At 47.1% G+C, this 24157-nt stretch overlaps 1 protein-coding gene across 2 annotated transcripts in view; it reads left to right on the top strand.

The window, feature by feature from the left end:
• The window catches only part of RASGRF1 (Ras protein specific guanine nucleotide releasing factor 1), a 686570-nt gene that overhangs the window by 223991 nt on the left and 438422 nt on the right, over positions 1-24157 (top strand). For both annotated transcript variants that reach the window (XM_078682942.1, XM_078682943.1), the window contains one exon: positions 5911-6058. In XM_078682942.1, the coding sequence (XP_078539068.1) occupies positions 5911-6058 (148 nt within the window). The remainder of the gene's footprint in view (positions 1-5910; positions 6059-24157) is intronic.

A 24157-nucleotide genomic window follows, 5' to 3' on the forward strand; every position in this document is an offset into this window, starting at 1 on the left:
TTTACCTTTTTTTGTTAACTCCCTCAGTGGTGCGCTTACGGTGGCACAGTCTTTTCCCAGTCCTTGCGGTCGCTTCTGGTATGTCTTCAATATGCTTCTTTTCTCTGACATGTTGTATGTCATGGCCATGAGACCCATTATTTGAGCTGTGATATTGCTCAGCAGGCATGGTGCTGGGATGTCGCCCTTCAGCACTTGGATGTCCTCTTTGATCTTTTTGTTTTTGTACGTTAGTTCTTCTGTACATTTTTCCATGTTAGTCACTGGTTTCCCTGACCCCCAGGTGAAAACTTTGAATCGGGACGGCCTCAATGTCGGCTTTGTCTTCATCTTTTTATTCTCCGATACACACACAATGTTGCATGTTGCACCGCTGTCCAGGACGAGCTTTGTTTTGTGTGATCCTACTCCTATGGTCACATACTCTGTCTTCTTCATTTTTCTTTTGTCTGCCAGGCATATTCTTTCCTCTTTTTCATCTTCCTCAGTTGATTCTGTGTGGACATCCGACATGTGATATAGTCGTTCAGTCTTTTCTTCTTCTTCGTCTTCACCTGATTCTAGTGATGAGCTTCTTGTTTCTGTTTCGACATGTCTGACATGCCTGGTTGTCGACACTTGTGGTCTCTCTGTTCTTCCCCTGTCATTCCTGAATTGTACTCCTTGACACACGCTGGCGTAGTGATTTCTTCCGTTGCATTTTCTGCACGTCTGGCCAATTCCCGGGCATGGGCCTCGATGTGGAACTTCCATTCCAAACCTGTAGCAAATTCCTTCAACCTGTTTCCTCGCTGTCTGTTCATTCCTGTCTTTTTTCCGCCCGCCTGCGCGATAGTTGTTTGTTATGTGGTGTGCTTGTTCCACTCGGTTGTCTTTTCCTCGCTCCATTTCCTTTGCGTGTGCTGTCGCTCTCACCTCTGCTCTTGCTAGTGACACGATATTCTCTAGTGACGTCTGTTCTTTTAGGATCCTTGCACGGAACCCTGTGTCATGGCAGCCCTCAATGATCCGCAGCCTTGTTGCTTGTTCGTTATTAAATTTGTCAAACCCACAACGTGTCACAAGTTTTCTCAGTCTTGTCGCAAAATCATCTAGCGTTTCATCTAGTTGTTGAAACGCGATTGCGAAAGTGTATCGTTCAAAATCAACATTTCTTTGCGGGTCAAATTTGGCTGTTAAACATTTCTTTAGTCTCTCATAGGTGGCGGTTCCCTCGGTTGGCAGTGTCACTAGTAGGTCTTCAATATCATCACCTGCTAAATTTAGCAATAAATCTAATCTCTTTGCTTCTGTTACATCAGTCGCTTCCATGTATCTCTCGAGATGTCTGATCCACTTCTCCCATCTACTTTCTATTTGTGGCTCAGACAAGTTGAATGGTAGTGGTCTTCTGTATTGTGCACTTTGTCTTTCTGTCTTAGGGTCCACCATTTCTTCTTTTCTGTGCTCTTCTTGACACTCCTTTGTTATTTCCTCTATTATCTTTTCCCTTTGTCCTCTTTTCTTTACTGCCTGTGCTTATTTGTTTTCCTGGTGCTCAATTCGGCACTTTACCGGCTTTATTTTCTCTTATCTGTCCATATTTTCTGCTTGTTTGTTTTCCTGGTGCTCAATTCTGCACTTTTCTTTTTAGTCAGCACTTTCCTTTTATTTGTTGCCTTTTTGTCTTATTTACTGTTCTTGTCTTTGCTTGTGCTTTATTAGTGCTCAATTCAGCACTTTTTCTTTTTAGTCGGCACTTTACCAGCTTTATTTTCTCTTATCTGTCCTTATTTTCCGCTTGTTTGTTTTCCTGGTGCTCAACTCAGCACTTTTTCTTTTTTAGTCAGCACTTTCCTTTTATTTGTTGCCTTTTTCTCTTATTTACTGTTCTTGTCTTTGCTTGTGCTTTATTAGTGCTCAACTCTGCACTTTCTGCTCCTTTTCAACTTTGCCTGCCCTTTTACCTTGACACTCTCTTGTATTAATTTGTTCTTTCCCTTACAGATCCTTTAATTTCCTTTATTTACTTTATTTTCCGCTTTCTTGCCTTTTCATGTGCATTATGATCCTTTTGTACCTTCAACTCGGCTTTTTACCTTTAAGTCGTCTTCGCCTGACTTAAAAATGGCCGCTGCGCTGTTCTTTGCTCCTATTGGTCAATTTGCCTGACCTCAAAATGGCCGCCGTTGATCTCGCGATACTTCTGATCCAATCGGGGCGCTGCCTGACTTGAAAATGGCCGCCCGCTTTTCCTTCGCGGTGATTGGTTCTCGCGCCTGATTTTAAAATGTATAAAGGTAAAACAATATCCCAAAAGGTATAAATGTAAGGACAATTTACATGGTATGCAATCGGCATTACATTGAGTGGAGAAAGGAGACACCTATTAAAATAGTTTTAGAAAAATACATTTTTAGTTTTGATATTTAAGCAAAAGATTTTTTAGGGTACACATAGTTATATACAGCACATGAACCAGAACTTAGGGTGACAACCCAAAAAAAACTTGGTGCACTATATATACAAGTGAGGTGTGGCAACTCAAGTGAAGGCGTGAGCAATTATAATTTGAAATTACAAACTGTATTATAGATTGTCACTGATTTCATGTCACTGTTGAGCTACTCACTGTAAATACTTCACTTCGCTTACTTTGCGCCGTCCGTCGCTGCTCACGCCTTCACTTGAGTGCCACACCTCACTTGTATATATAGTGCACCAAGTTTTTTTGGGGTTGTCACCCTAAGTTCTGGTTCATGTGCTGTATAAAACTATGTGTACCCTAAAAAATCTTTTGCTTAAATATCAAAACTAAAAGTTTATTTTTCTAAAACCATTTGAATAGGTGTCTCCTTTCTCCACTCCATGTAATGCCGATTGCATACCATGTAAATTGTCCTTACATTTATAGCTTTTGGGATATTGTTTTACCTTTATACTCAGCACCCTAATCCCGATTGGTTTATGGGTAATACTCCTGTTTTCTTTGTAAAATTTTAAAATGGCCGCCGAGACTCTCGCGAGAGCTCGCGCCAATTTCCTTTCACTTCGCGCTTTCCACACGACGCTTACCGGAGAGCAGTCTTCTTTCCGCAGAGGTCAGGGTGGGCTCCCGCGTCGTTGCGCTTCTTCCTGGCATTTTTCCTCCTCTTTTTCTGCATGACGCGATCCAGGGTGGGCTCCTGGTTTGAAGTCGCGATGATTTATCCGATGGGCACAACGTCGAGTTCGTCAAGCCTTTGTCGCCAGATGTCGTGTTCCTTAGCCCCAGAAATACGCAGGAAGCAATCGGTACGTTCAAGGATTCTTTATTTGGTTAGCATGGCAGCACAGATGTTCCCCGACCTCTTACCTCGAGGTCCTGCTCTAGAGTGTCCCTTGTCCCCTCCCCTGACCGGATGTGGTGTCCGGTGTCCCATGGCTTCTGTCCTGTGTCCCAGGGTCCTAGTGCCCCTGTCCTGGGCACGACAGTCTTACTGCCCAAACTCTAAACAAAGCTGTCCCGCTGCCCAAATTCTAAATAATGCTGTCAAGCTGCCCAAACTCTAAACAAAGCTGTCCAACTGCCCAAATTCTAAATAATGCTGTCCCGCTACCCAAACTCTAAATAAAGCTGTCCCACTGCCCAAACTCTAAATAATGCTATTCCATTTCTCAAACTCTAAATGAAGCTGTCCCACTGCCCAAACTCTAAATAATGCTGTCCCGCTGCCCAAACTCTAAACAGTGCTGTCCCGCTACCCCAACTCTAAATAAAGCTGTCCTACTGCCCAAACCCTAAATAATGCTGTCCCGCTGCCCACACTCTAAATAATGCTGTTCCGCTGCCCAAACTCCAAACAGTGCTGTCCCGCTACCCAAACTCTAAATAAAGCTGTCCCACTGCTCAAACTCTAAATAAAGCTGTCCCACTGCTCAAACTCTAAATAATGCTGTCCCGCTGCCCACACTCTAAACAGTGCTGTCCCACTGCCCAAACTCTAAATAATGCTGTCCCACTGCCCAAACTCTAAACAGTGCTGCCCCGCAAACAGTGCTGTCCCGCTACCTAAACTCTACATAAAGCTGTCCCACTGCCCACACTCTAAATAAAGCTCTCCCATTGCCCAAACTCTAAATAATGCTGTCCCGCTGCCCAAACTTTAAACAGTGCTGTCTCGCAGCACAAACTCTAAATAATACTGTCCCGTGACCCAAACTCTAAAGAATGCCTATAGTGTCTTCAAACTTTTGACCAGAAAACAGCCACTACAAGATATGTGACAAACATATGTCGTTCATCAGCCAAGACACGGGACCAACTGGGACATTTCCCTGGGGCCTGGAACATTTCCCTGGGGCTTTGTTATACCATTTAATAACCTTGGCCGTGTGCGATAAAAATTAAATAAAGATGGATTGAGTTGAGTTTTAGATCATATCGGAGTTAAAACTGAATGCATATATCTGATTGAGGAAATCTATATCGACAGAACACAAAAGCCACAATAACCAATTTGATGACTGTTTTGATAAGTTTTCCTACTCGAGGCACAGTCACAAAGTCATCCAATTCTGAGCCTGAGAAGTATATGGATGGTGGTCAGCCCTGGAGTGTTGTTGAACCTCAGAGGAGCACGAGCAGTGGATGTATCCGATGTCTTAATCTGATGTGGAATGAGTGATGTTGCCATGGAGTTAGTGTGACGTCATGGATTTACTGTGATGTCACGGAGTGAGTGTTCTGCATGTGTGGGTTGGACCTCCGGTACACCTGCGCCTTTGCGGACACACACCTGGTTGCTGGTGCTTAGGGTTTACTGAAAGCAGTCCTGACGGAGAGTGGGTGAGAATAATGAAAACTGGGCACAGGTAAGCGGCTAAATAAAGGGAGACAATACGACAGGATTAAGGGGAAGAGGGTGAAAGAGCTTAGAGGTAGATTAGAAGGTGCAGTGACAACGGAGCAAGTCGAGAAGACCAAGAAAGACGAGTGTAGCTTGGTCAGTAAGATTAGAGAGGGGGTGGGTACGGAGGAGAACTCCAGATTTCACAAACAACAACGCTGGCATGTAATGTTAAAATACATTATACCACAAGCAGTGTGAAAGGGGTTTAAGGGGCAGTAGAAAGGGAGTCGAATGCACATCAGTTGGGGGTACAAAGTAGCGCTAGGACGCCTCCGGGTAACTATCGCGCTTTATAAATCGTCTTTCCATTCCATTCCAAAGTGAGAGAAAACACAATCTTTTGTAAAAAAAAGAAAAATAAATCAACATCTTTTAGTACTTTCAAGAGAGATGAGAGTGTCTGTGTGTTTTGTCTGTGTGTGCATGCAAAAATCCCAGGCGAAATCTGACAGACAGCTCACCATACCCGACTGAAAGCACCTGTACCCAACTTTTAATCAGAAAATACATTTATTAGGGGGAGTGTAACACCCCACCACCTCAATACCTCCCCCCTCCCCACTCCACCCCCCCACCTACACACACAACTGAAGCTATGGCCCTGCCAATATACAATACAAAGAATAAAGAGAGGCAGAGTGTCGTACATGGTGGGGTGGAGATTTGTGAGGACTGAAGGTGGGAGTGAGGGAGAGGTGTTAATGGCCTTCCTTAGCGTGGTAGCGGAGAGGGCCGTGAAGGGCAGATTTTCCCGACATGCAGTTGGAGGAGCGAAAATAGTTGATGGTCCCATGGACTGGTGAATGATACTGTGACACCCTATAGGTATAGGGAAAGACTCACCACCCTCTGAGAAGTCCCTGTGAGGTGGCCTGTAAGGGAGAGACTATGAAAGGGGAGATTTAATAAGATCATACGAATGGGAGAGCGGGTGGAAGATGCGAGAGCCTTCTAAGTAGGCAAATCAGAGGGCCCCAGGGCATAGCTAACCCCAGCCGGGTCGGGACTCGCTCCTCAACCTGTTCCTCCTCTCTTACAGCTACAGGGACCTGGCCACCGAGCACGAGACTCTGAAGCAGAAATACCTGCATCTGCTCCAGATCGTGGAGACGGAGAAGACGGTCGCTAAGCAACTGCGGCAGCAGATCGAGGACGGCGAGATCGAGGTGGAGCGCCTGAAATCTGAGGTACCTGCGCACCGCGAGGAACCGGAAGCTACAAGTGCAGCGCTCGCGCCCTGCCTGCTTCTGGTCATAATTTGTCGGTAAAGTGCAAACCACCAGTCAGTCAAAGCGTTCCATGAGGAGAAAATTGCATATTAGGATGAGAAATCACACTGGAATGCGCATTACTGTTGATTTTCACGAACATGTAGCGAGCTGCATTCAGGAGCAACCACGTCACTGCAGTCTGTGTGGTAATGTAGAGTGCACCAAGGGATACAGAGGCCAGAGAGCTTAGTGTGCGACACAGGCAGGGGCGTAGGAGACACTACATTTCTGGGGGGGACAGAGACAGTCTTGGGAACTTTCGATAGAACCTATACAAATTACTCATGGTTTGCGAGCTGCAGATTCTAATAAACTAATACATTCACATACTTTTTAAAGTGAAATAGCAAGCCAAAGGCAGACGTGTTCACAGTGTACAAGTACGTTTTATTGTCATTTACAAGTTATTTACATTCTACAAAATAATTAGATTAAATGTAAAAAACATGTTTCTATTTCTAAGGATTCTGGGTGATAAGGTATTTAAAGGGGCTTTAGGGTTCATGTGTGGGTTAAGACAGGGGATAGTAAGTGCAGTAAAGGTGTTTTTAGCATTCAGGGATGGGTGTGGCTACCCGATAGTTGGGGCTTCAAGGTTTTTAGGGTTCAGGTCTAGGTAGAAGTAAAGTAGGTAAGGAGTTTTAGGGTTTGCGCGGGTAAAAGTAAAAGGATGTATTTTTTAGGGGTAGGGGAGGAAAGTGGTAAAAGGGGAATGGGATTGAAATAAAAAGGTGGGATTTAGGGATGTTAACCCCGCCCCTAACAAAGAGCTGGCCGTGCTAACATGGTAACTAACAAGGTCCTTCAGGTTTACAACAGATGATAGCAACAAGCTCTTATCTTGCTGTCACATCTTGTCAGAGATGGATGCTTTGGTCATTGGCAAGGTTGATGTCATATTCCCTAAAGCAATCAGCCTGACATCCTTTGTCCCCTTTTGCAGGACTCCTTTTTAATAATGTGAGGCTCGAGTTATTCATAAAGCTCCCTCCATCACCTCACTTGTTGTTCCGGCTCATGCACCCATCCTCTCCTGGGAACAGGCACCATCAGAGCTGCAGCTTCCTTGTTGCCTTGCAGGCTCAAATTCAAGTGGCCTTCCAGCCAGCACGTGGTGCATGAAGATCACAGTCCCCCCAATAGCCTGGGCCGAATCTAGACAGTAAATCCAGGTTTCTCCTCCTCTCCCTTTGTTCTCCCAGATACAAACTGCAAGCAGCTGAGCTGTAACGGGATGCTTTGAACGTGCTCTGTGGGCTGGGGCAGGTCAGCAGGTCAAGAACACTGCCTTTATAGGTAAAGCTTTCACTTGCTAATGGCCAATTGAATGGCGAAGAGTTGAGCAGAAACATTCTTCTGTACCCTTTATCCCCCCCCACTTATGTCCCTGTGTCCCACTCACTCCAAAATCTGGGAAGGATAAATCCCCCACACCCCCCACACTTCCTACTCAGGAACACAGAGCTTGTGAAACAAGGCGGGACTGCTATCATGCAGCATAGAATCGAGATGGTGCTCGTGCAAAGTGCGTGTTACGGGCATAGGTACATGTTCATGCAAGGGTCAGGAGGCCCACCCTGACTTCACGTCATGTTCCCTCTCGGGCATTTGGAAGGCACAGACTTTACGCCATTATGTCCGTGTTGGGGGTTGGGGCCAGAAGGTTTTAAACTTTATATCTTGTCCCTTGTAATGCCCTTGTGGAGATACATATATACATGAAAAAAACTATGGTCAAAGCTTAGTTATAGTTAGGAAAGCTTTATTTATTCTTTCTATACAAACCAAACATAAACTACATAAACGTTAGAAATTCTAAAGTTATAGTTATACCTTGGATTTATTATGTATGCACCACCTTCAAATTCCTGTAACTCACATACCTCCATACTCACTACTGGCAACTCACTAGCCACACTTCATTAACTATAACTCACGTCTTCCCCATGTACTGTTAAAACCCTTTCAACTTCTAGCATGTTAAATTATAACATTCCTAACAAGCCTCATAACGTGTAATGAGATAATTTATTAAACACTGATAGCTAGAGTGGCAAGTTATAAATATTGAGGTGTGGCTAGCGAGTTGCCAACAGTGTGTAATTTAAGGTGTAACTATCACTTTAGAATTTCAAATGTTTGTGTAGTTTAAGTTTGGATTGTATAGAAAGAATACAAAAAGTTTTCCTAACTATAACTGAGCTTTAACCATTGTTTTTGTAATTGAATTTCAATGTTTTTTAGTTTAAAAAAAACAGGTGTTTCAAATCTTAGAGAGGAGTGTCATTGAGTGTAGTGTCATTAAGTGGAGGGTCTTAGAGTACAGTGGAGAAGTGTGTCGTAGAATGTATTGCCGTACAATGAAGTAGAGAGGAGTGGCGTACAGTGGACTGGCATAGAGTGTAAAATCATAGAGTGAAGTAGGGTACAGTCGAATGTCATACAGTGGAATAGCGTACAGAGAAGTGGAATACAGTAGAGTGGCGATGAGTGGCATGGTGGAGAGTCAAGTGGCATAGAGTGGAGTGACCTGGAGTGGAATTTGATTATTCAGAAAAACAACGGTCCTGAACTTATACAAATAAGATTCAAAAGCAATAAGCATAGGCTTAAATAAGAACTATGTATATTAAATCCAATGTCCAGCCGGACAGAGGAATTTTTATTTTTAGAATAAAGCCAAGATAAGCATATAAATAAGACACAACACAGATAAACAACTGGGCACAAGCCTGTACCAAGTAGAGGAGAAGTGAAAACAATACATGGGGAAAATGACAGGCAAAAAGAGTGGTGCGAACGGAGGCTTACAAAACAATGCAATCTTGTGTAAGCTCAACCAAACAGCAACTGCAAAACATAATATACAAGGAAAAAATACACTACTGTTAACACAGTCGTCGTGACGTTTCGATCCCTATCTCCAAAAATAAACTGGGATCATCTTCAGGACTACATTAGTTACTATTGCCTGAGTATTTGAAAAGAGGCCTGTGGGAATAAACAGGAAAGGGGGAAAGGGGGGGGAAACAATTTTAACTCGGGGATAATTCATGTTTTTTTAAAAAAACAAGCATATCAGATACATTTAGGGTGATTTTTGAATTCTGTGACTTGGTGCTCACGCGCCGTCGGTTCCCGTGAGAGCGAAGTAACAATAGTGCACATCGGTCTAGGTGCAAAATATGTTGGCCGGGCCGTACGTGGAGTGGCTACTGGCAGGAGCATTGGCGTAATTACATTTGTGGCATCCTCGACAGTGTAAAGAGTGCCTGTGTGGGAAGGGCTAATGGTGAGGTGCCGGGAAGGGTGGGTTTTTCGAGACGGTGAGCGCTAGAGCGGTAACTAGTGTGCCGTTTTGAGTGAGGCACTGTGATGGGTGAGTTAGCAAGACGGGTTCAAGGTGGCGGCTGGGGATTGTAGGCAGGGAGCGCTGCTGACCTGCTCACATGTGGAGAGTGAGTAATCGAAATCGAATGGCCTCGTAGCGGGTCAGATACACCTAAGGGCAAAGAAAACTAGATTAGGTGTTTTGAAGAGACTCGAGGGACTCTAACTGATCGGAGGCTCATTTACAGGGCGTGGGGATTACCTGGTAATGTACACAGAAAACCTGTTTTAGGCTTCTGTGAAGATGAGGCAGCACGGCAGGACGTCTGTGGATCGTTCCTGTCACTGATCAAGTGTCCTGCGGAGAGGAAACATGCTTAATTGCGTGTCGGTCTTTTTACGTGAAAACCTATCGAGCCAGCGGGCGAAGTGATTTATCTATCAGAATGGCGGAGTGCCCCGTGGATTCGTAAAAGATTTACAAGCCTGAGCGTCTGGTGGCTCGAGTCGGCTGCTAGTTGTTGCAGTCCGGTTGGTAGTTGGTCATGCGAAGGGAAAATTGGAAGGGATCAAGTCCAATGTAAAACCTTGGAGGGATGTACAAGGGCCGTCGGCAATGAACAGGGGCGAACATACCTCAATGGGAAGTCGGGGTTGGGCTGCAAGGAGTCCCATCCGGTTTAGCAGGATTGCTGGTTGTGAGTGGCTCGATAGGGGGCAGCGTATATTGCGTGCATTGTGAGTGAAAACAAACGATGGACAACCACCGGATGTCTGTCGGTCGCCAGAACCACGGGCGCCATTTTGGGATGGTGTGCAGGTGAAAATTAAATAATAAACGGCGGACATAGTGCAGTGGGTGAATAAGGTGCTCAGAGTGACATTTTGACATCAGAAAAAACACTTTACCAAGGACAATTCAGTTGACAAATCGGGATTAAGGTTGAGGTCCAAGGAGGGACACAAACTGTTGGTGTCTTTTTCAGTGAATTTCTAGAACCATATTTCAGTATATGCATTTCATAAGAGATTAGTCCAATCCTCTGATCGGTTGAGTCCATTCAGTACTTTCAAAACTGTCCACTTTAGTTCATCCTCAGTGTGTTGGTATGTAGAATAGTGCTCAACCACATACAAGCACTATTCTACATACAAACACACCGAGGATGAACTAAAGTGGACAGTTTTGAAAGTACTGAAATTACCTTCGAGAGGCGGCAATATAGGACAACTGCTAAATAATGAGGAACTAAAATCCATCATCCAATTCAATTCCATACAGAATGGACTCAACCGATCAGAGGATTGGACTAATCTCTTATGAAATGCATATACTGAAATATGGTTCTAGAAATTCACTGAAAAAGACACCAACAGTTTGTGTCCCTCCTTGGACCTCACCTTAATCCCGATTTGTCAACTGAATTGTCCTTGGTAAAGTGTTTTTTCTGATGTCAAAATGTCACTCTGAGCACCTTATTCACCCACTGCACTGTGTCCGCCGTTTATTATTTAATTTTCACCTGCACACCATTCCAAAATGGCGCCCGCGGTTCTGGCGACCGACAGACATCCGGTGGTTGTCCATCGTTTGTTTTCACTCACAATGCACGCAATATACGCTGCCCCCCTATCGAGCCACTCACAACCAGCAATCCTGCTAAACCGGACGGGACTCCTTGCAGCCCAACCCCGACTTCCCATTGAGGTATGTTCGCCCCTGTTCATTACCGACGGCCCTTGTACATCCCTCCAAGGTTTTACATTGGACTTGATCCCTTCCAATTTTCCCTTCGCAGGACCAACTACCAACCGGACTGCAACAACTAGCAGCCGACTCGTGCCACCAGCCGCTCAGGCTTGTAAATCTTTTACGAATGCACAGGGCACTCCGCCATTCTGATTGGTAAATCACTTCGCCCGCTGGCTCTATAGGTTTTCACGTAAAAAAAACGACACGCAATTAAGCATGTTTCCTCTCCGCAGGACACTTGATCAGTGACAGGAACGATCCACAGACGTCCTGCCGTGCTGCCTCATCTTCACAGAAGCCTAAAACAGGTATTCTGTGTACATTACCAGGTAATCCCCATGCCCTGTAAATGAGCCTCCAATCAGTTAGAGTCCCTCGAGTCTCTTCAAAACACCTAATCTAGTTTTCTTTGCCCTTAGGTGCATCTGACCCGCCAAGAGGCCATTCGATTTCGATGACTCACTCTCCACACGTGAGCAGGTCAGCAGCGCTCCCTGCCTACAATCCCCAGCCGCCACCTTCAACCCGTCGGGCTAACTCACCCATGACAGTGCCTCACTCAAAACGGCACACTAGTCACCGCTCTAGCGCTCACCGTCTCGAAAAACCCACCCTTCCCGGCACCTCACCATTAGCCCTTCCCACAAAGGCGCTGTTTACACTGTCGAGGATGCCACAAATTTAATTACGCCAATGCTCCTGCCAGTAGCCACTCCACGTACGGCCCGGCGAACATATTTTGCACCTAGACCGATGTGCACTATTGTTACTTCGCTCTCACGGGAACCGACGGCGCGTGAGCACCAAGTCACAGAATTCAAAAATCACCCTAAATGTGTCTGACATGCTTGTTTTTTTTTTTTTTTAAAACATGAATTATTCCTGAGTTAAAATTGTTTCCCCCCCCCTTTCCCACTTTCCTGTTTATTCCCACAGGCCTCTTTTCAAATACTCAGGCAATAGTAACTAATGTAGTCCTGAAGATGATCCCAGTTTATTTTTGGAGATAGGGATCGAAACGTCACGTCGACTGTGTTAACAGTACTGCATTTTTTCCTTGTATATTATGTTTTGCAGTTACTGTTTGGTTGAGCTTACACAAGATTGCATTGTTTTGTAAGCCTCCGTTCGCTCTACTCTTTTTGCCTGTCATTTTCCCCATGTATTTTTTTCACTTCTCCTCTACTTGGTACAGGCTTGTGCCCAGTTGTTTATCTGTGTTGTGTCTTATTTATATGCTTATCTTGGCTTTATTCTAAAAATAAAAATTCCTCTGTCCGGCTGGACATTGGATTTAATATACATAGTTCTTATTTAAGCCTATGCTTATTGCTTTTGAATCTTATTTGTATAAGTTCAGGACCGTTGTTTTTCTGAATAATCATTGACTTCCCGAGGTCCTCAACTACCTAGACGGGTCCCCTTGTTGTTTATACCACTGGAGTGGAATGGCATGCCGTGGAATAGCTTAGAGTGGAGTGGCGTGGAGTGGAATGGTGTAGATTGAGTGGTGAATTTTGGAGTGGCATAGATTGGAGTGACATAGAGTGGAATAATGTAAAGTGGAGCGGCGAAGAGTGGAGTGGCATACAGTAGGGTGGCATACAGTGGAATGTCGTCATAATTCAGAGATAAATTCACCATAATATGTGAATATAGTTCAAGAAGATTCTTTATTCTCAAAGAGGAAGATCTCATCCATCCGTCACCAAGCTTCTCTTTGAGCAACTGTTATTCCCTTCACCACTCTCAATGGAACCTCTGCATGACATCACTCATGACATAAGTAGCGTTCTAACATTACATAGCTACTCAGCTACCACACACCTCCCTTCCTTAATGAACACAGCATAATAACCAAGTGAAACAAAGCAAAAATTAAAACATAAACATAAGGTCCAAAAAATAATTACATAAGAAAAACTAAGGTTAAGCACCTATGCAGACATAAAATCTTATTAACATGGTCTTTACACCAACCAGTTCCCTGCACATGCAAATCTTATTGAAATGTTATGTCATTAAACATAGTCTTTCAAATAGCCAGGATTCTTCACAGTTCTATAAGATTTATTTGTTTCCACATTTTCCCATTTTTCATTGATTTGAGTTAATTTGAAAAGAGATTTGTAGAGCGCACCTATACTCCAAAGAGTGTCCCGGAGCTAAATGCAGGGCTACCTGCCACTGCGCTGATCATCCTATTAAGCCTATTAAAAGAGCCAGGATTTTCGTTTTTTCTGAAAGATGTATAGCTCAGAAATGAAACAGAGATCCAGGGACAGGTTATTCCATGCCATCCACCCAAGGTAAGAGAGGGAATGGCCACCAGTCCTGGCTTGGCGGATTTTAGGAATTCTGGCTAAATAGGCATTAGATGACCGAAATTTCCTGGGAGGGGCATAGCCACAAATCCTCCTCCTCAGATATGCCATTTCTGTATCATGTAGAGCTTTATGAGCCAGGACTAGAGTTTTAAAAAGAAACTTCTTTTTGATAGGAAGCTAGTGAAGCGCTTTCAAATGCTGGGTCATATGGGTTTTTAGGGCGAGGTTGAGAAGAGTTCTAGCTGCCACATTCTGCGCCACTTTAAGTTATCCAGGAGGTATTCTGGAAGACGCAAGTATCGTGCATTTCCATAATCATGTCTGGAAGTGATCAGAGCTTTGATCAACATTTTCTAGTTTCGACAGACAGAAGAGGTAAGATTTTTTTCAAGGAGGAACAGCCCAAAACCAGAACCAACTAGTGCCTGAATTTGAGGTTGGAAAGAAAGGGCTCTGTCAATTTTGATTCCTAAATTCTGTACTGTGTGCAGTTGAGGACCGTGGGGGTCGAGGGGGGTATGGGCACCCTTAGGCCAAAAATCAAGTGAAGTGGGATCAAATTCACAATCTCCGTTTTTTCAGGGTTACCTCTTAATTGTTTGGTGAAGAGCCAGTTGAACACATTGGAGAGGTAAGTTTTAATAGCTCCTCCATTAAGCTCTTCACCTTTTTCACATGTGAAAAGCAACTGGGTGCCATTGGCATATGATATTACCTTCACCCCCAATGTCTCAGCTAAATCAGCCAAAGGTTTGAGATAAGCATTGAATAAGGTAGGGCTAAGTGCCGAACCTTAAGGCCCTCCAACTGCCAGTTCACAAATTGGGAATGAAAACAGAGGAGTCCAAACTTCTTGATTTCTATTATTCAAAAAGGAAGTAAGCCACTTCAGGGCAAGACCTCCAATCCCAATGGCTTGTAGACAAGCCATCAGTCTCACATGGGGGATCTTATCAAAGGCCACCAATAAGTCCAACATACTCAGGATGGCCTTACCCCCTTTATCTAGAGTGGCCTTGATGTACTCGACCACCTCTAGCAGGGCTGTTTCCGTATTTCAGTTAGTTCTGAAACCTGACTGACTCGGATGCAGAAGGTTGTTACTTTCGAGGTAACCTGAGATTCGGGAGTTTACAAATTTTTCTAAAACTTTCGAGAAAGCATTAAGAAGAGAGATTGGTCTATAATTAGTTTAGACGTTAGGATCAGCTGTGGGTTTTTTGAATGAAGGCAAGATTTTAGTGTCTTTTCATTGAACTGGCAACATTCCAGAAGACACTGATGCATTCTGAACTTTATTTGCAATGGGGTTAATAGCATGAGTCACTTTATCAAGCATACTGGATGCACATTGGTCAGATTTGGACCCTGATTTAAGACAATTAATTAATGGCAGCCAGAGATTCATCCATGGAAATAGAGGGGAAGTTGACAAGAATAGACATCTTAGAAAAGAGTCTGGTAGAATATACCACCTCAAAATGAGTATCAGCAGCCTGTGAGTCATTCAGCAGGCAAGCTTGGATAGTGGTGACACTGTCATGAAAATACATGGCCAGCAGGTCACACCATTCAGCTGTGGATTGTAGGCGTCTGGTGAAGGCATCTGGATTCATAAACGTTTTTACAATGTTGAAAATTTCTTTGGATTTTTTGCCTGACTTTTCAAACCTAGCCTCAAAGAAAGATTTTTTATTTAGGAGGACCTGTGAATAATAGTAACAATAGTATTTTAATGCTAACGTATAGGTATAATTGTCATCCAGATGACAGTTTTTCCGCCATTTCCTCTCAAAATGTTTACAATGCTTTTTGCCAGTTCTAAGATTCTTATTGAACCAAGGGGCCGACTGTTTGGTTCTAAGGGATCTAAGTGAAGAGACTGGAGCCAAGTAATTAATGGTATCAATAATTCATGGGGGCATGGCCGACGCGTCAAGATGGCGTTCGCACTTTAAGAGTGCTCTGGAACCCTCCGTCATCCGCGTCAAAATCTGCTGCCATCAGTGCCCCTACAGACCCTCGCTTGATCCCTACTGTGCCTAGTACGGTGGAAAGTACCCTGCGTGGCTGAACAGCTCGCGGGGCTGAACAGCTCGCGGGGCTGCTGGCGTTGGAATTACTACGCCTTGGACTCCGGCCTGCTTGCTCCAAGATTGTTATAAATAAGACAGGAGTATAACCCATAGACCAAGTCAGGACTGGGTAGGTAAGATGCAATTATAACAGTGTCCTGAAAGGTAAAAGTCAGTAGACAGTTATAAGTAGCATATACATAACATTGCTTGGGTGAACAAGAAGGAGATTAGTCATTTTTTGATTTTATAAAGCAAATATTCATTTTTATGTGGTAACATTCATTTCAGGGTCGGATATATACAGTTAAGAACAGCACTGCAAAGAATGTAATGACAACCACAGGGAACTTGGTGCAAAAAAAGTGAATAAATAGTGCAAGTGGCGACGCAAGTGAAAAGAGAACAGCGTAGTCGGCGCACTGTGCATGAGGTGCAGGCTATTTACAGTGAGTGGCTAAACCGGCGCATGTGACATTGTGATATCACAGTGGGCACAATTGATTTGGTTAGGATTTAAAGCCACTAAAGAGGTGCGCCTGTAGGTCAGGCTGTTAGGTCGACGGCGTTTCGATCCGGAACATTTTGGATCATCATGAGGACTGGTTGTCTGAATTGGTACGTGCTGGAAGGATCCTTGTGACTTGGAATCCTTGTAACCACTGAAGGGGGTCTGAGGCAGTCAATTGGGTCACCGAATGATAGGGCTGCTTGGAGGAGCTCGCTGAAGAATTTTAGCGCGTGAAGTGGTCGTGAAATTCAGCCATAGTCGGTCTGTATTTGCTGGGGAATTCAGCGTTCTAGTCAGCCGTGTCAATCAGCCGTACTTATTGCGCGCTGAGTAAATCAACACCTCTCTCCATTCCATTCCGGAGAGAGGTGTTGATTTACTCAGCGCGCAATAAGTACGGCTGATTGACACGGCTGACTAGAACGCTGAATTCCCCAGCAAATACAGACGACTATGGCTGAATTTCACGACCGCTTCGCGCGCTAAAATTCTTCAGCGAGCTCCTCCAAGCAGCCCTATAATTCGGTGACCCAATTGACTGCCTCAGACCCCCTTCAGTGGTTACAAGGATTCCAAGTCACAAGGATCCTTCCAGCACGTACCAATTCAGACAACCAGTCCTGATGATGATCCAAAATGTTCCGGATCGAAACGCCGTCGACCTAACAGCCTGACCTACAGGCGCACCAAATCAATTGTGCCCACTGTGATATCACAATGTCATATGCGCCGGTTTAGCCACTCACTGTAAATAGCCTGCACCTCATGCACAGTGCGCCGACTACGCTGTTCTCTTTTCACTTGCGTCGCCACTTGCACTATTTATTCACGTTTTTTTGCACCAAGTTTCCTGTGGTTGTCATTACATTCTTTGCAGTGCTGTTCTTAACTGTATATATCCGACCCTGAAATGAATGTTACCACATAAAAATGAATATTTGCTTTATAAAATCAAAAAATGACTAATCTCCTTCTTGTTCACCCAAGCAATGTTATGTACATGCTACTTATAACTGTCTACTGACTTTTACCTTTCAGGACACTGTGTTATAATTGCATGCTCCAAGATTGTGGCACCCGTTTCCTGAGCCTCGCCACTATGACTTCATCCTCCTGGGCCGATCCCCCCGGATTAATGTTGGAGGCCCTCCGGAGCTGTGCCCTATCGATCTGAGCGGTGTCTGCCCTGGTCGGGGCTGTGGCACTTTGCTCTCTGAGCAAGGAATTGGCCCCCCTCCTACCCTGCCTGGACACGCCTCCGCCTTCACCTGTCCGACCCGCGGGGCTGCGGTCGACTGTTGAGAGCTGCGCTAGCGGGGTCCAGAAGATCGACCTGGGGCCCGGGTTCTGCCATCTTCTCCTCCAACTCGGGGTCTGGACTTGAGTCCTGTCCGGCCCTCCACCTGCAGTCTTGAAGAGGGAGCGCTGCCCGGCACTTCCTGGAGGCGAGATTGGAGTCGGCCGCGCTTGGGACCCGATGGGTGGAATCTCTCCGAGTCGTCCTCCGACGCTTCCTGAGGCCTAGGTGTGTGGGGCCCCCTCCCTGCTTGCCAGTGTGATCATGGACTCTGGGTCCCTGGTCTCCGACCTCGCTGCCATAATCCTGGGTCTGCTCCTCCTTGAGCTGCTTTGTGGAGGCAGCCTGTACAACTATCGGCCGATCCCATGCCTCATTTCCGGTGATGGCTCCCCGCTGAGTGGAGGTGCGTGAGTGTGCCTTGGCGGGGGTGCGTGGAGGGGGGGTTTCCTTGCCTGGGCCCCCCGGTTTGGCCCGAGGTTCAACATCCAGCCCGCCTCTGAGACTACCTCCCTTTGAGGCAGGACTCGCCCTAGCCCACTGTGGACTGCCGTATTGTTACACCATGCACCAGATACCTCTTCCCCCTCGCCACCTTGGGTTGCACATTGGCCTGAACCGGCAGTCGTAGTGCTTGCCCCCCTACTGTCCGGAGTGGTGCGACGCACCGGGTGTGGTGGCCTACGTATTGGGAGATGGAACCAGCTGCATTTATCGAGCGGCGCGGGGTCCTGGGTGAGAGCCACCTCCATGGCTCCTTGTCCTTGACCGTGGATCTGGAGCACCCCGGGTGCAGAAAGCCACTCGTTGGTGAGTGGAATCGGCCGCATTTGTCCAGCGGCGCGGGGTCCCGGCAGTGGGCCCCCTCCATTGCTCCTTACCCTCGATCCCGGCACTGCAGCACCCACGAAGTCACACTAGGCCCCCCCAATAGGGCCTACACGGCCGGCTCTGTGCCTGCAACTCCAACAGAGCCCCCACCATCGTAACCTGATGGGGTAATATCGGCCGCACCCATTGAGCGGCTTGCGGTGGCCTCCGCCGACTCATCGCCCCGGCGCTGCTCCTGGGGGATCCTGACCGGGCCCTGCTGGCCACGATTGCCTTAAACCTGTGCTTCTGACCCGAGTGTGTTGACCTGAGCTGTGGTCTGGAGGAACCTTCCCCGAGCTGAGTGACACTTTGTTCTTATTGAATCGGCTGCCACTTCAGGCGGCGAGGGACAGGGTGTTCAGGCCTGCTTTGGCCTGTACTTCGGGTTGGTGGGCCTGCACGGGGGGGGATTCTGTGCCCGGGCCTGAGTATTGAGGGCTAAGGCACTGGGCCTCTCCCGCCGGGGGACATCTTCCCCATGGACCTCTGTCCCTCAGCCGGCTGGACTGTCAGGATCCCACATTCACGGCCGAGATGGGTAGAGACCATGCCCGAAGACACCATCTCCACAGACTCAAACTAAAATGGACCAATACACCACCGCCGAGTGGAACCCAATGGAAGGGGCTTCTGGCAATCCCTCTCTTGCCAGAGGAGACCTTGCGACCATCCTGCAGGCTATCAGCACCTCCCAGGCCTCAGTGGAGAGGAAGATCGGCGAGGTCCGGATGGACATGGCCCTTATCCGTCAGGATCTTCGCAACCCCACGGCGAGGATTTTGGAGGTAGAATTGGGACAGTTGAAAACCCAAGTGGCCCACCTGCAGAATCAAACCTTGGAATTACACTGTCGAGCAGAAGAAGCAGACAACCGCTCTCGGCAAAACAACTTATGCCTAATAGGTTTTCCCGAAGGGGTCGAGCAGGGACGGGCGGACACCTTTTTTGGAGACTTGGGTGAAGTCATGGATGCCCAATGATGCTCTCTTTGTGTGTTATGCAGTTGAGCGCGCTCATCGCTCCTTGGCGCCTAAGCCTCCTCCCGGGGCCTCACCTCGCCCTTTCATCCTTCGGATTTTCAACTTTCGAGAAAGAGACGCTATCCTTAGAGAGGACTGGGCCCAGGGTTGTCCTCCGATTTGTCCTCCGATTTGTTTTTACTCTAGCTCCGTTTGAGCCTTTGTTTTTTGTTTTTAGTGAAAGCCTGCCAGTTGTACACATCATCACCATTGACATACAACATACTACCTTGCTCATGCCACACCCTTCCATCCTGGCTGAGATGCATTGCCCCTCTTGGGACCCAGTCCCCCTTTGGCCCTCCCGACCCTCACCCCACATACTATCCAGATGTCCACAAGTGGTAGAACTCTTCACGTCCTGGAACCTGAATGGCTTGCTGGATCGCATCAAATGTGCAGCAGTCCTCAGATACGCCCAATGCCATGCTTCCGATGTGCTCCTCCAGGAGACTCACCTCCTGGGAACCCACTGCCCATTTTTAGCAAGATACAGGTTTGACAAGGTGTGGCACTTCGGTTTCATGAGGGGCTCCCGGGGAGTAGCTATACTAATCCGGAGGGGCCTTCCCTTCACCCCTACACAGGTAACAACCAATGCACAAGGCCGCTATGTCTCCGTATCCGGTAGGCTAGAGCGTCACATCTTGAACTTAATCCCAACATGCATCCCGCCCACCACACTCCCCTCTACTCTCCACCACCTTACAGCTGTAATCTCTGCTTTGCCCCCGGGTCAGACAGTAATTGGGGGATGACTTTAATGCAGTTATGCAACAGTCACCTGACACTACCGGAGAACCGTCCTCTTCACGCCTCTCTCTCTCCAAGAGACTGGTCGGCTGCCCTTAGTCTGTGTGACGCCTGGAGGATTTGGAATCCCCGGGGAAACAATATACCCACACTTCAGCGGCCCACCACACACACTCTCGTATCGATTTCCTACTCCTGTGCGCCACCAATTTCCAGAAGGTCTCTAACATTTCTATTCTCCCCCATGGACTCTCGGACTACTCAGTCATTTTGTTGCGCCTGGGGGGCATCACTGATGGGACACGGACGGTCTGGTGACTGAACCGTGGTTTTTGCAAGACACGGAGAGTAAAGACACGGTTGGGGTGGAGCTTCGGCATTATTTCCTCACTAACAAGGGATCGATTCCCTCCCTGGGCGCACTCTGGGAGGCAGGTAAGGCTACTTTACGTGGCTTAGCCAGAGGTCTAGTCCACACAAAACGTACAGCGCAGAATGCCCGCCTGACCCAGCTTGAGACGCAGGCCACGAGGCTTGAACTGACTCTCGCAAGTACGGCTGAAGCTCAACCCGCCAGACAGCTTGCAGCGATCCGGGATGAGATTTGTCAGATCTCCCTTGACTTGGCTAAGATGCTGTGGCTCTCCTCTATGGTCCGTGTTTACGGATGGGATTACAAGAATCAAAAGTTGCTTCACAACTTAGTCTCCTATCCCAAGGCCAACAGAACTTTCCCCGAAATCCGAGATGCAGTCGGAACCCGCCAGGTTTTCATGGGTTATTATGCCCAGCTGTATTCAGTTCACCCCCCTGGGGCCTCTCTGGTCGGACTGTTGGGACAGGCGGCTGTCCGGCTCCCCTGCCTTGCCCAAACAGAATTAACGGACCTTGATCTTCCCCACACCCCAGAAGAGATACACAGGGCTGTCTCTCTGTTGAACTCCGGGAAGACACCAAGACCAGATGGCTTTCCGCAGGAGTACTATGCGGTCTATAAAGACTTACTGGTGCCCCATTTGATGGACCTCTTCCAGCACGTGGCCGATGAGGGCTCCTTTCCCCCCGAGACTGACGTGGCAACTATAGTGATCATCCCGAAGACCCAACCACCTTCTCCCACCTGTGCGGACTACTGTCCGATTGCTTCAATCAACACTGGAATCAAAATCTTTGCCACAGCCCTGGTCTAGTATCTCCGCTCTCTGTTACACAAACTGGTTCACCCAGACCAATGTAGCTTCATGCCAGCACGAGGCACTCAGCACTGCATACGGCACCTCCACCTCGCCCTGGTTCACCACCACAACCTCACACCATACTTGGCTCTCCTACTTATAGATTTTGAAAAGGCCTTTGACAGGGTGGACGGGAGCTACCTGGAGGATGTCCTCGTGATGATGGGTTTTGGCCCCCGTTTCCGACGCCTCATCTGTGTCCTGTATTCCAACCCCAAAGCTCTGGTCCTGACCGATGGGGCCTTCTTGGAGGCATTTCCAATCCGAAGAGGCACGCGTCAGGGGTGCCCCCTCTTGCCACTCTTGTTTGCTTTGGCAATGGAGCCCCTGGCCTGCCTCATACATAATGACTCCCAAATCCAGGGGTGGTCCTGGGATCCCCACCAGGTGGATAAAATCACCCTATATGCGGAGGATGTCCTGCTTTTCTTGACTGATCCAGAGAGCTCTGGCCCCCACTGCTTGGAGGTACTCCAGGCCTTTGAGAACATCTCGGGCCTGCAGCTCAACCCGGCGAAGTCCACCCTGATCCCTCTCCACCACTCAAGGGCTTGCTTTGATTGGCAGTCTAATATCCCTATGAGGAGACAATCATTTAAATACCTTGGGATCTGGGTGACTCTACTCCCGGAGTTGGAATGGGTGCTTAACATTGCACCCCTTGTAGCGAAAGCCAAAGCTGACCCTCTGCACTGGCAAACTCTCCCACTTAACCCCCTCAGAAGAGAGACACTCTTTAAAATGATGATCCTCCCCCGCTTCCTATACGTTATTCAGAATACCACCTGTCATCTCTCAGGTTGTTGGTTCAGAGAATTTGACGGAGTAATTACTAAGTTCCTGTGGGGGGGTAGGAGGCCGGGCATGGCTTTGGCCCCCTGCCGGATCCCCCCCTTTGATGGAGGCATAGGAATGACAAATCTTCATCTCTACTACCCATTTACCAGACTTTTTGTCATCTGTGACTGGTTCGCGGGGGTGGGCTGACCCGGCCTATTGGACTGAGCTTTGAACCATGGACTGCCCGCAACTCCAAACCTACTTGTATGGGTCCCCCATCCCGCAGACGATCCCACCTGTCACCAGAACGGTCCTAGTAGCCTGGCACTCTGCCCTGCGATGTACGCACTGGGACCAGCGACACACTCAACACACACCTCTGTGGCATGGCACAAGGCTGGGCGAGGTCTCAACCCTTGCAGGCTTTCGGCAATGGCATCACGTTTGGATCTCTCTCCTTGGAGACGTCTGGGTGGGAGATTACGTCAGGGCCTTCCCCGACCTACAACAACGTCATTCCTTTCATACCTCCTAATTTTATAGATATCTGCAGCTCCGCCACCCCCTTGCCCCACACATTCCACCAGGTACGACGATTCCTGAATATAGCCTGTTGGAGGCTCAGGTAATGATAGGAAACTTGAGCAGGGGAGGAGTGTCGCGAATATACCGCTCCCTAGTGAATAATGGCCCCAGTACCCCGGACTCGCTGAGAGCCCGCTGGGAGGGTTGGTTGGGTCCCCTATAAGAAGCGGATTGGCGCAACGCCCTTATGGCTCTCAAAACCCTTACATCCTCCTCTAAACTCTGTCTCATTCAACTCTACTATCTCCACATGGCCTATCTTACCCCTTTGCGCCTATATAGGGCGGGACAGCGCCCCTCCCCAGACTGTACACGATGCGGCCAAGCCCCGGCTGATTTTTTCAACATAGTCTGGTTGTGCCCTGGTCTTGCCTCGTTTTGGTCAGGTGTGGAATCTGAGCTTACACAGACACTGGATTAGCATGTTCCCCATGATCCCATATGCCTTCTTTTGGGGGTATTTAATGGTCTAGACTGCTCTGGAGCCGAAAAACTGTTTTGGGGCACAGTGGTGGCGGTAGGCAAGCGAGACATCGCTGCGGCCTGGGCCCAGGCCAAACCTCCAACCTTGAGAAAATGGCGACGGGGGTAGACCGGTGCGCGGCCCAGGAAGAACCTCTCTTTGAGGCCCAAGGATGTCCTGGGAAATTCCTCAAGCTATGGGGCAAATCGCTGAATTTACTGTTTTGAAGTATTTGCTCTGATTTTCTCAGACATTGCCATACTGCCTTTCAAATGGGATGGCTTGCCCAAGTGCTTCAATCATGACTGTGGTCTTTGTGGTCTGTTAGAAATAATCTCTGATTTACTATGCAATTGTATACTGTCATTTTGTGAATTTGTTTCTCAAATGCAAATAAACTTGATTATCAAAAATAAAAATATTAACAATTCAGTCGTCCATACATGCCACATCAAATTCAGGATCCCCAGAAAGAGAGGGGGGCTCTACTTCCAAGAAGCGGCACAGGTCTAACAGAAGAATTTTGTGTAAGGCTCTAGACATAATCAAGGTTTTTTCCAAGGGAAGCTGATTATGGCTAGATTTTAGCCATTTGAACTTAATTAGATGGTGATCTGACCATACTAATGTTAAAGGACCCTACTAATGGTAAGGGCTTAAACGATTCATTCTTTACATTACATTGACACACCACCACCCACCTCCTCATTGTTGGAAGTGCTTAACTTCCCTTTAAATAACGCAACTCTGTTCTATATCTGATGGTCCTGGGTCTTGCCAGCATTTCTTAATGATTTGTATTGGCTTAGAGAACTATTGCCCCTCACCACCCCTTGCAGGGCATTTAATCACTTCCAAATCCCCTACTGGAACCGCAGTTTCTTTACAACTTTCCTCTCATCTAAACATTTTTTCCTGTTACTTATCTTTTCTGCTTCTCTTTCTCACCTATCTTGCTCAATCTTACTCTTTCCTGAAACGCGTACTTGTTAACCCAAACTGGTTTTACTGAGA

The sequence above is a fragment of the Lissotriton helveticus genome, chromosome 3_1 (genome assembly GCF_964261635.1).
Source record: "Lissotriton helveticus chromosome 3_1, aLisHel1.1, whole genome shotgun sequence".
Taxonomy (NCBI): domain Eukaryota; kingdom Metazoa; phylum Chordata; class Amphibia; order Caudata; family Salamandridae; genus Lissotriton; species Lissotriton helveticus.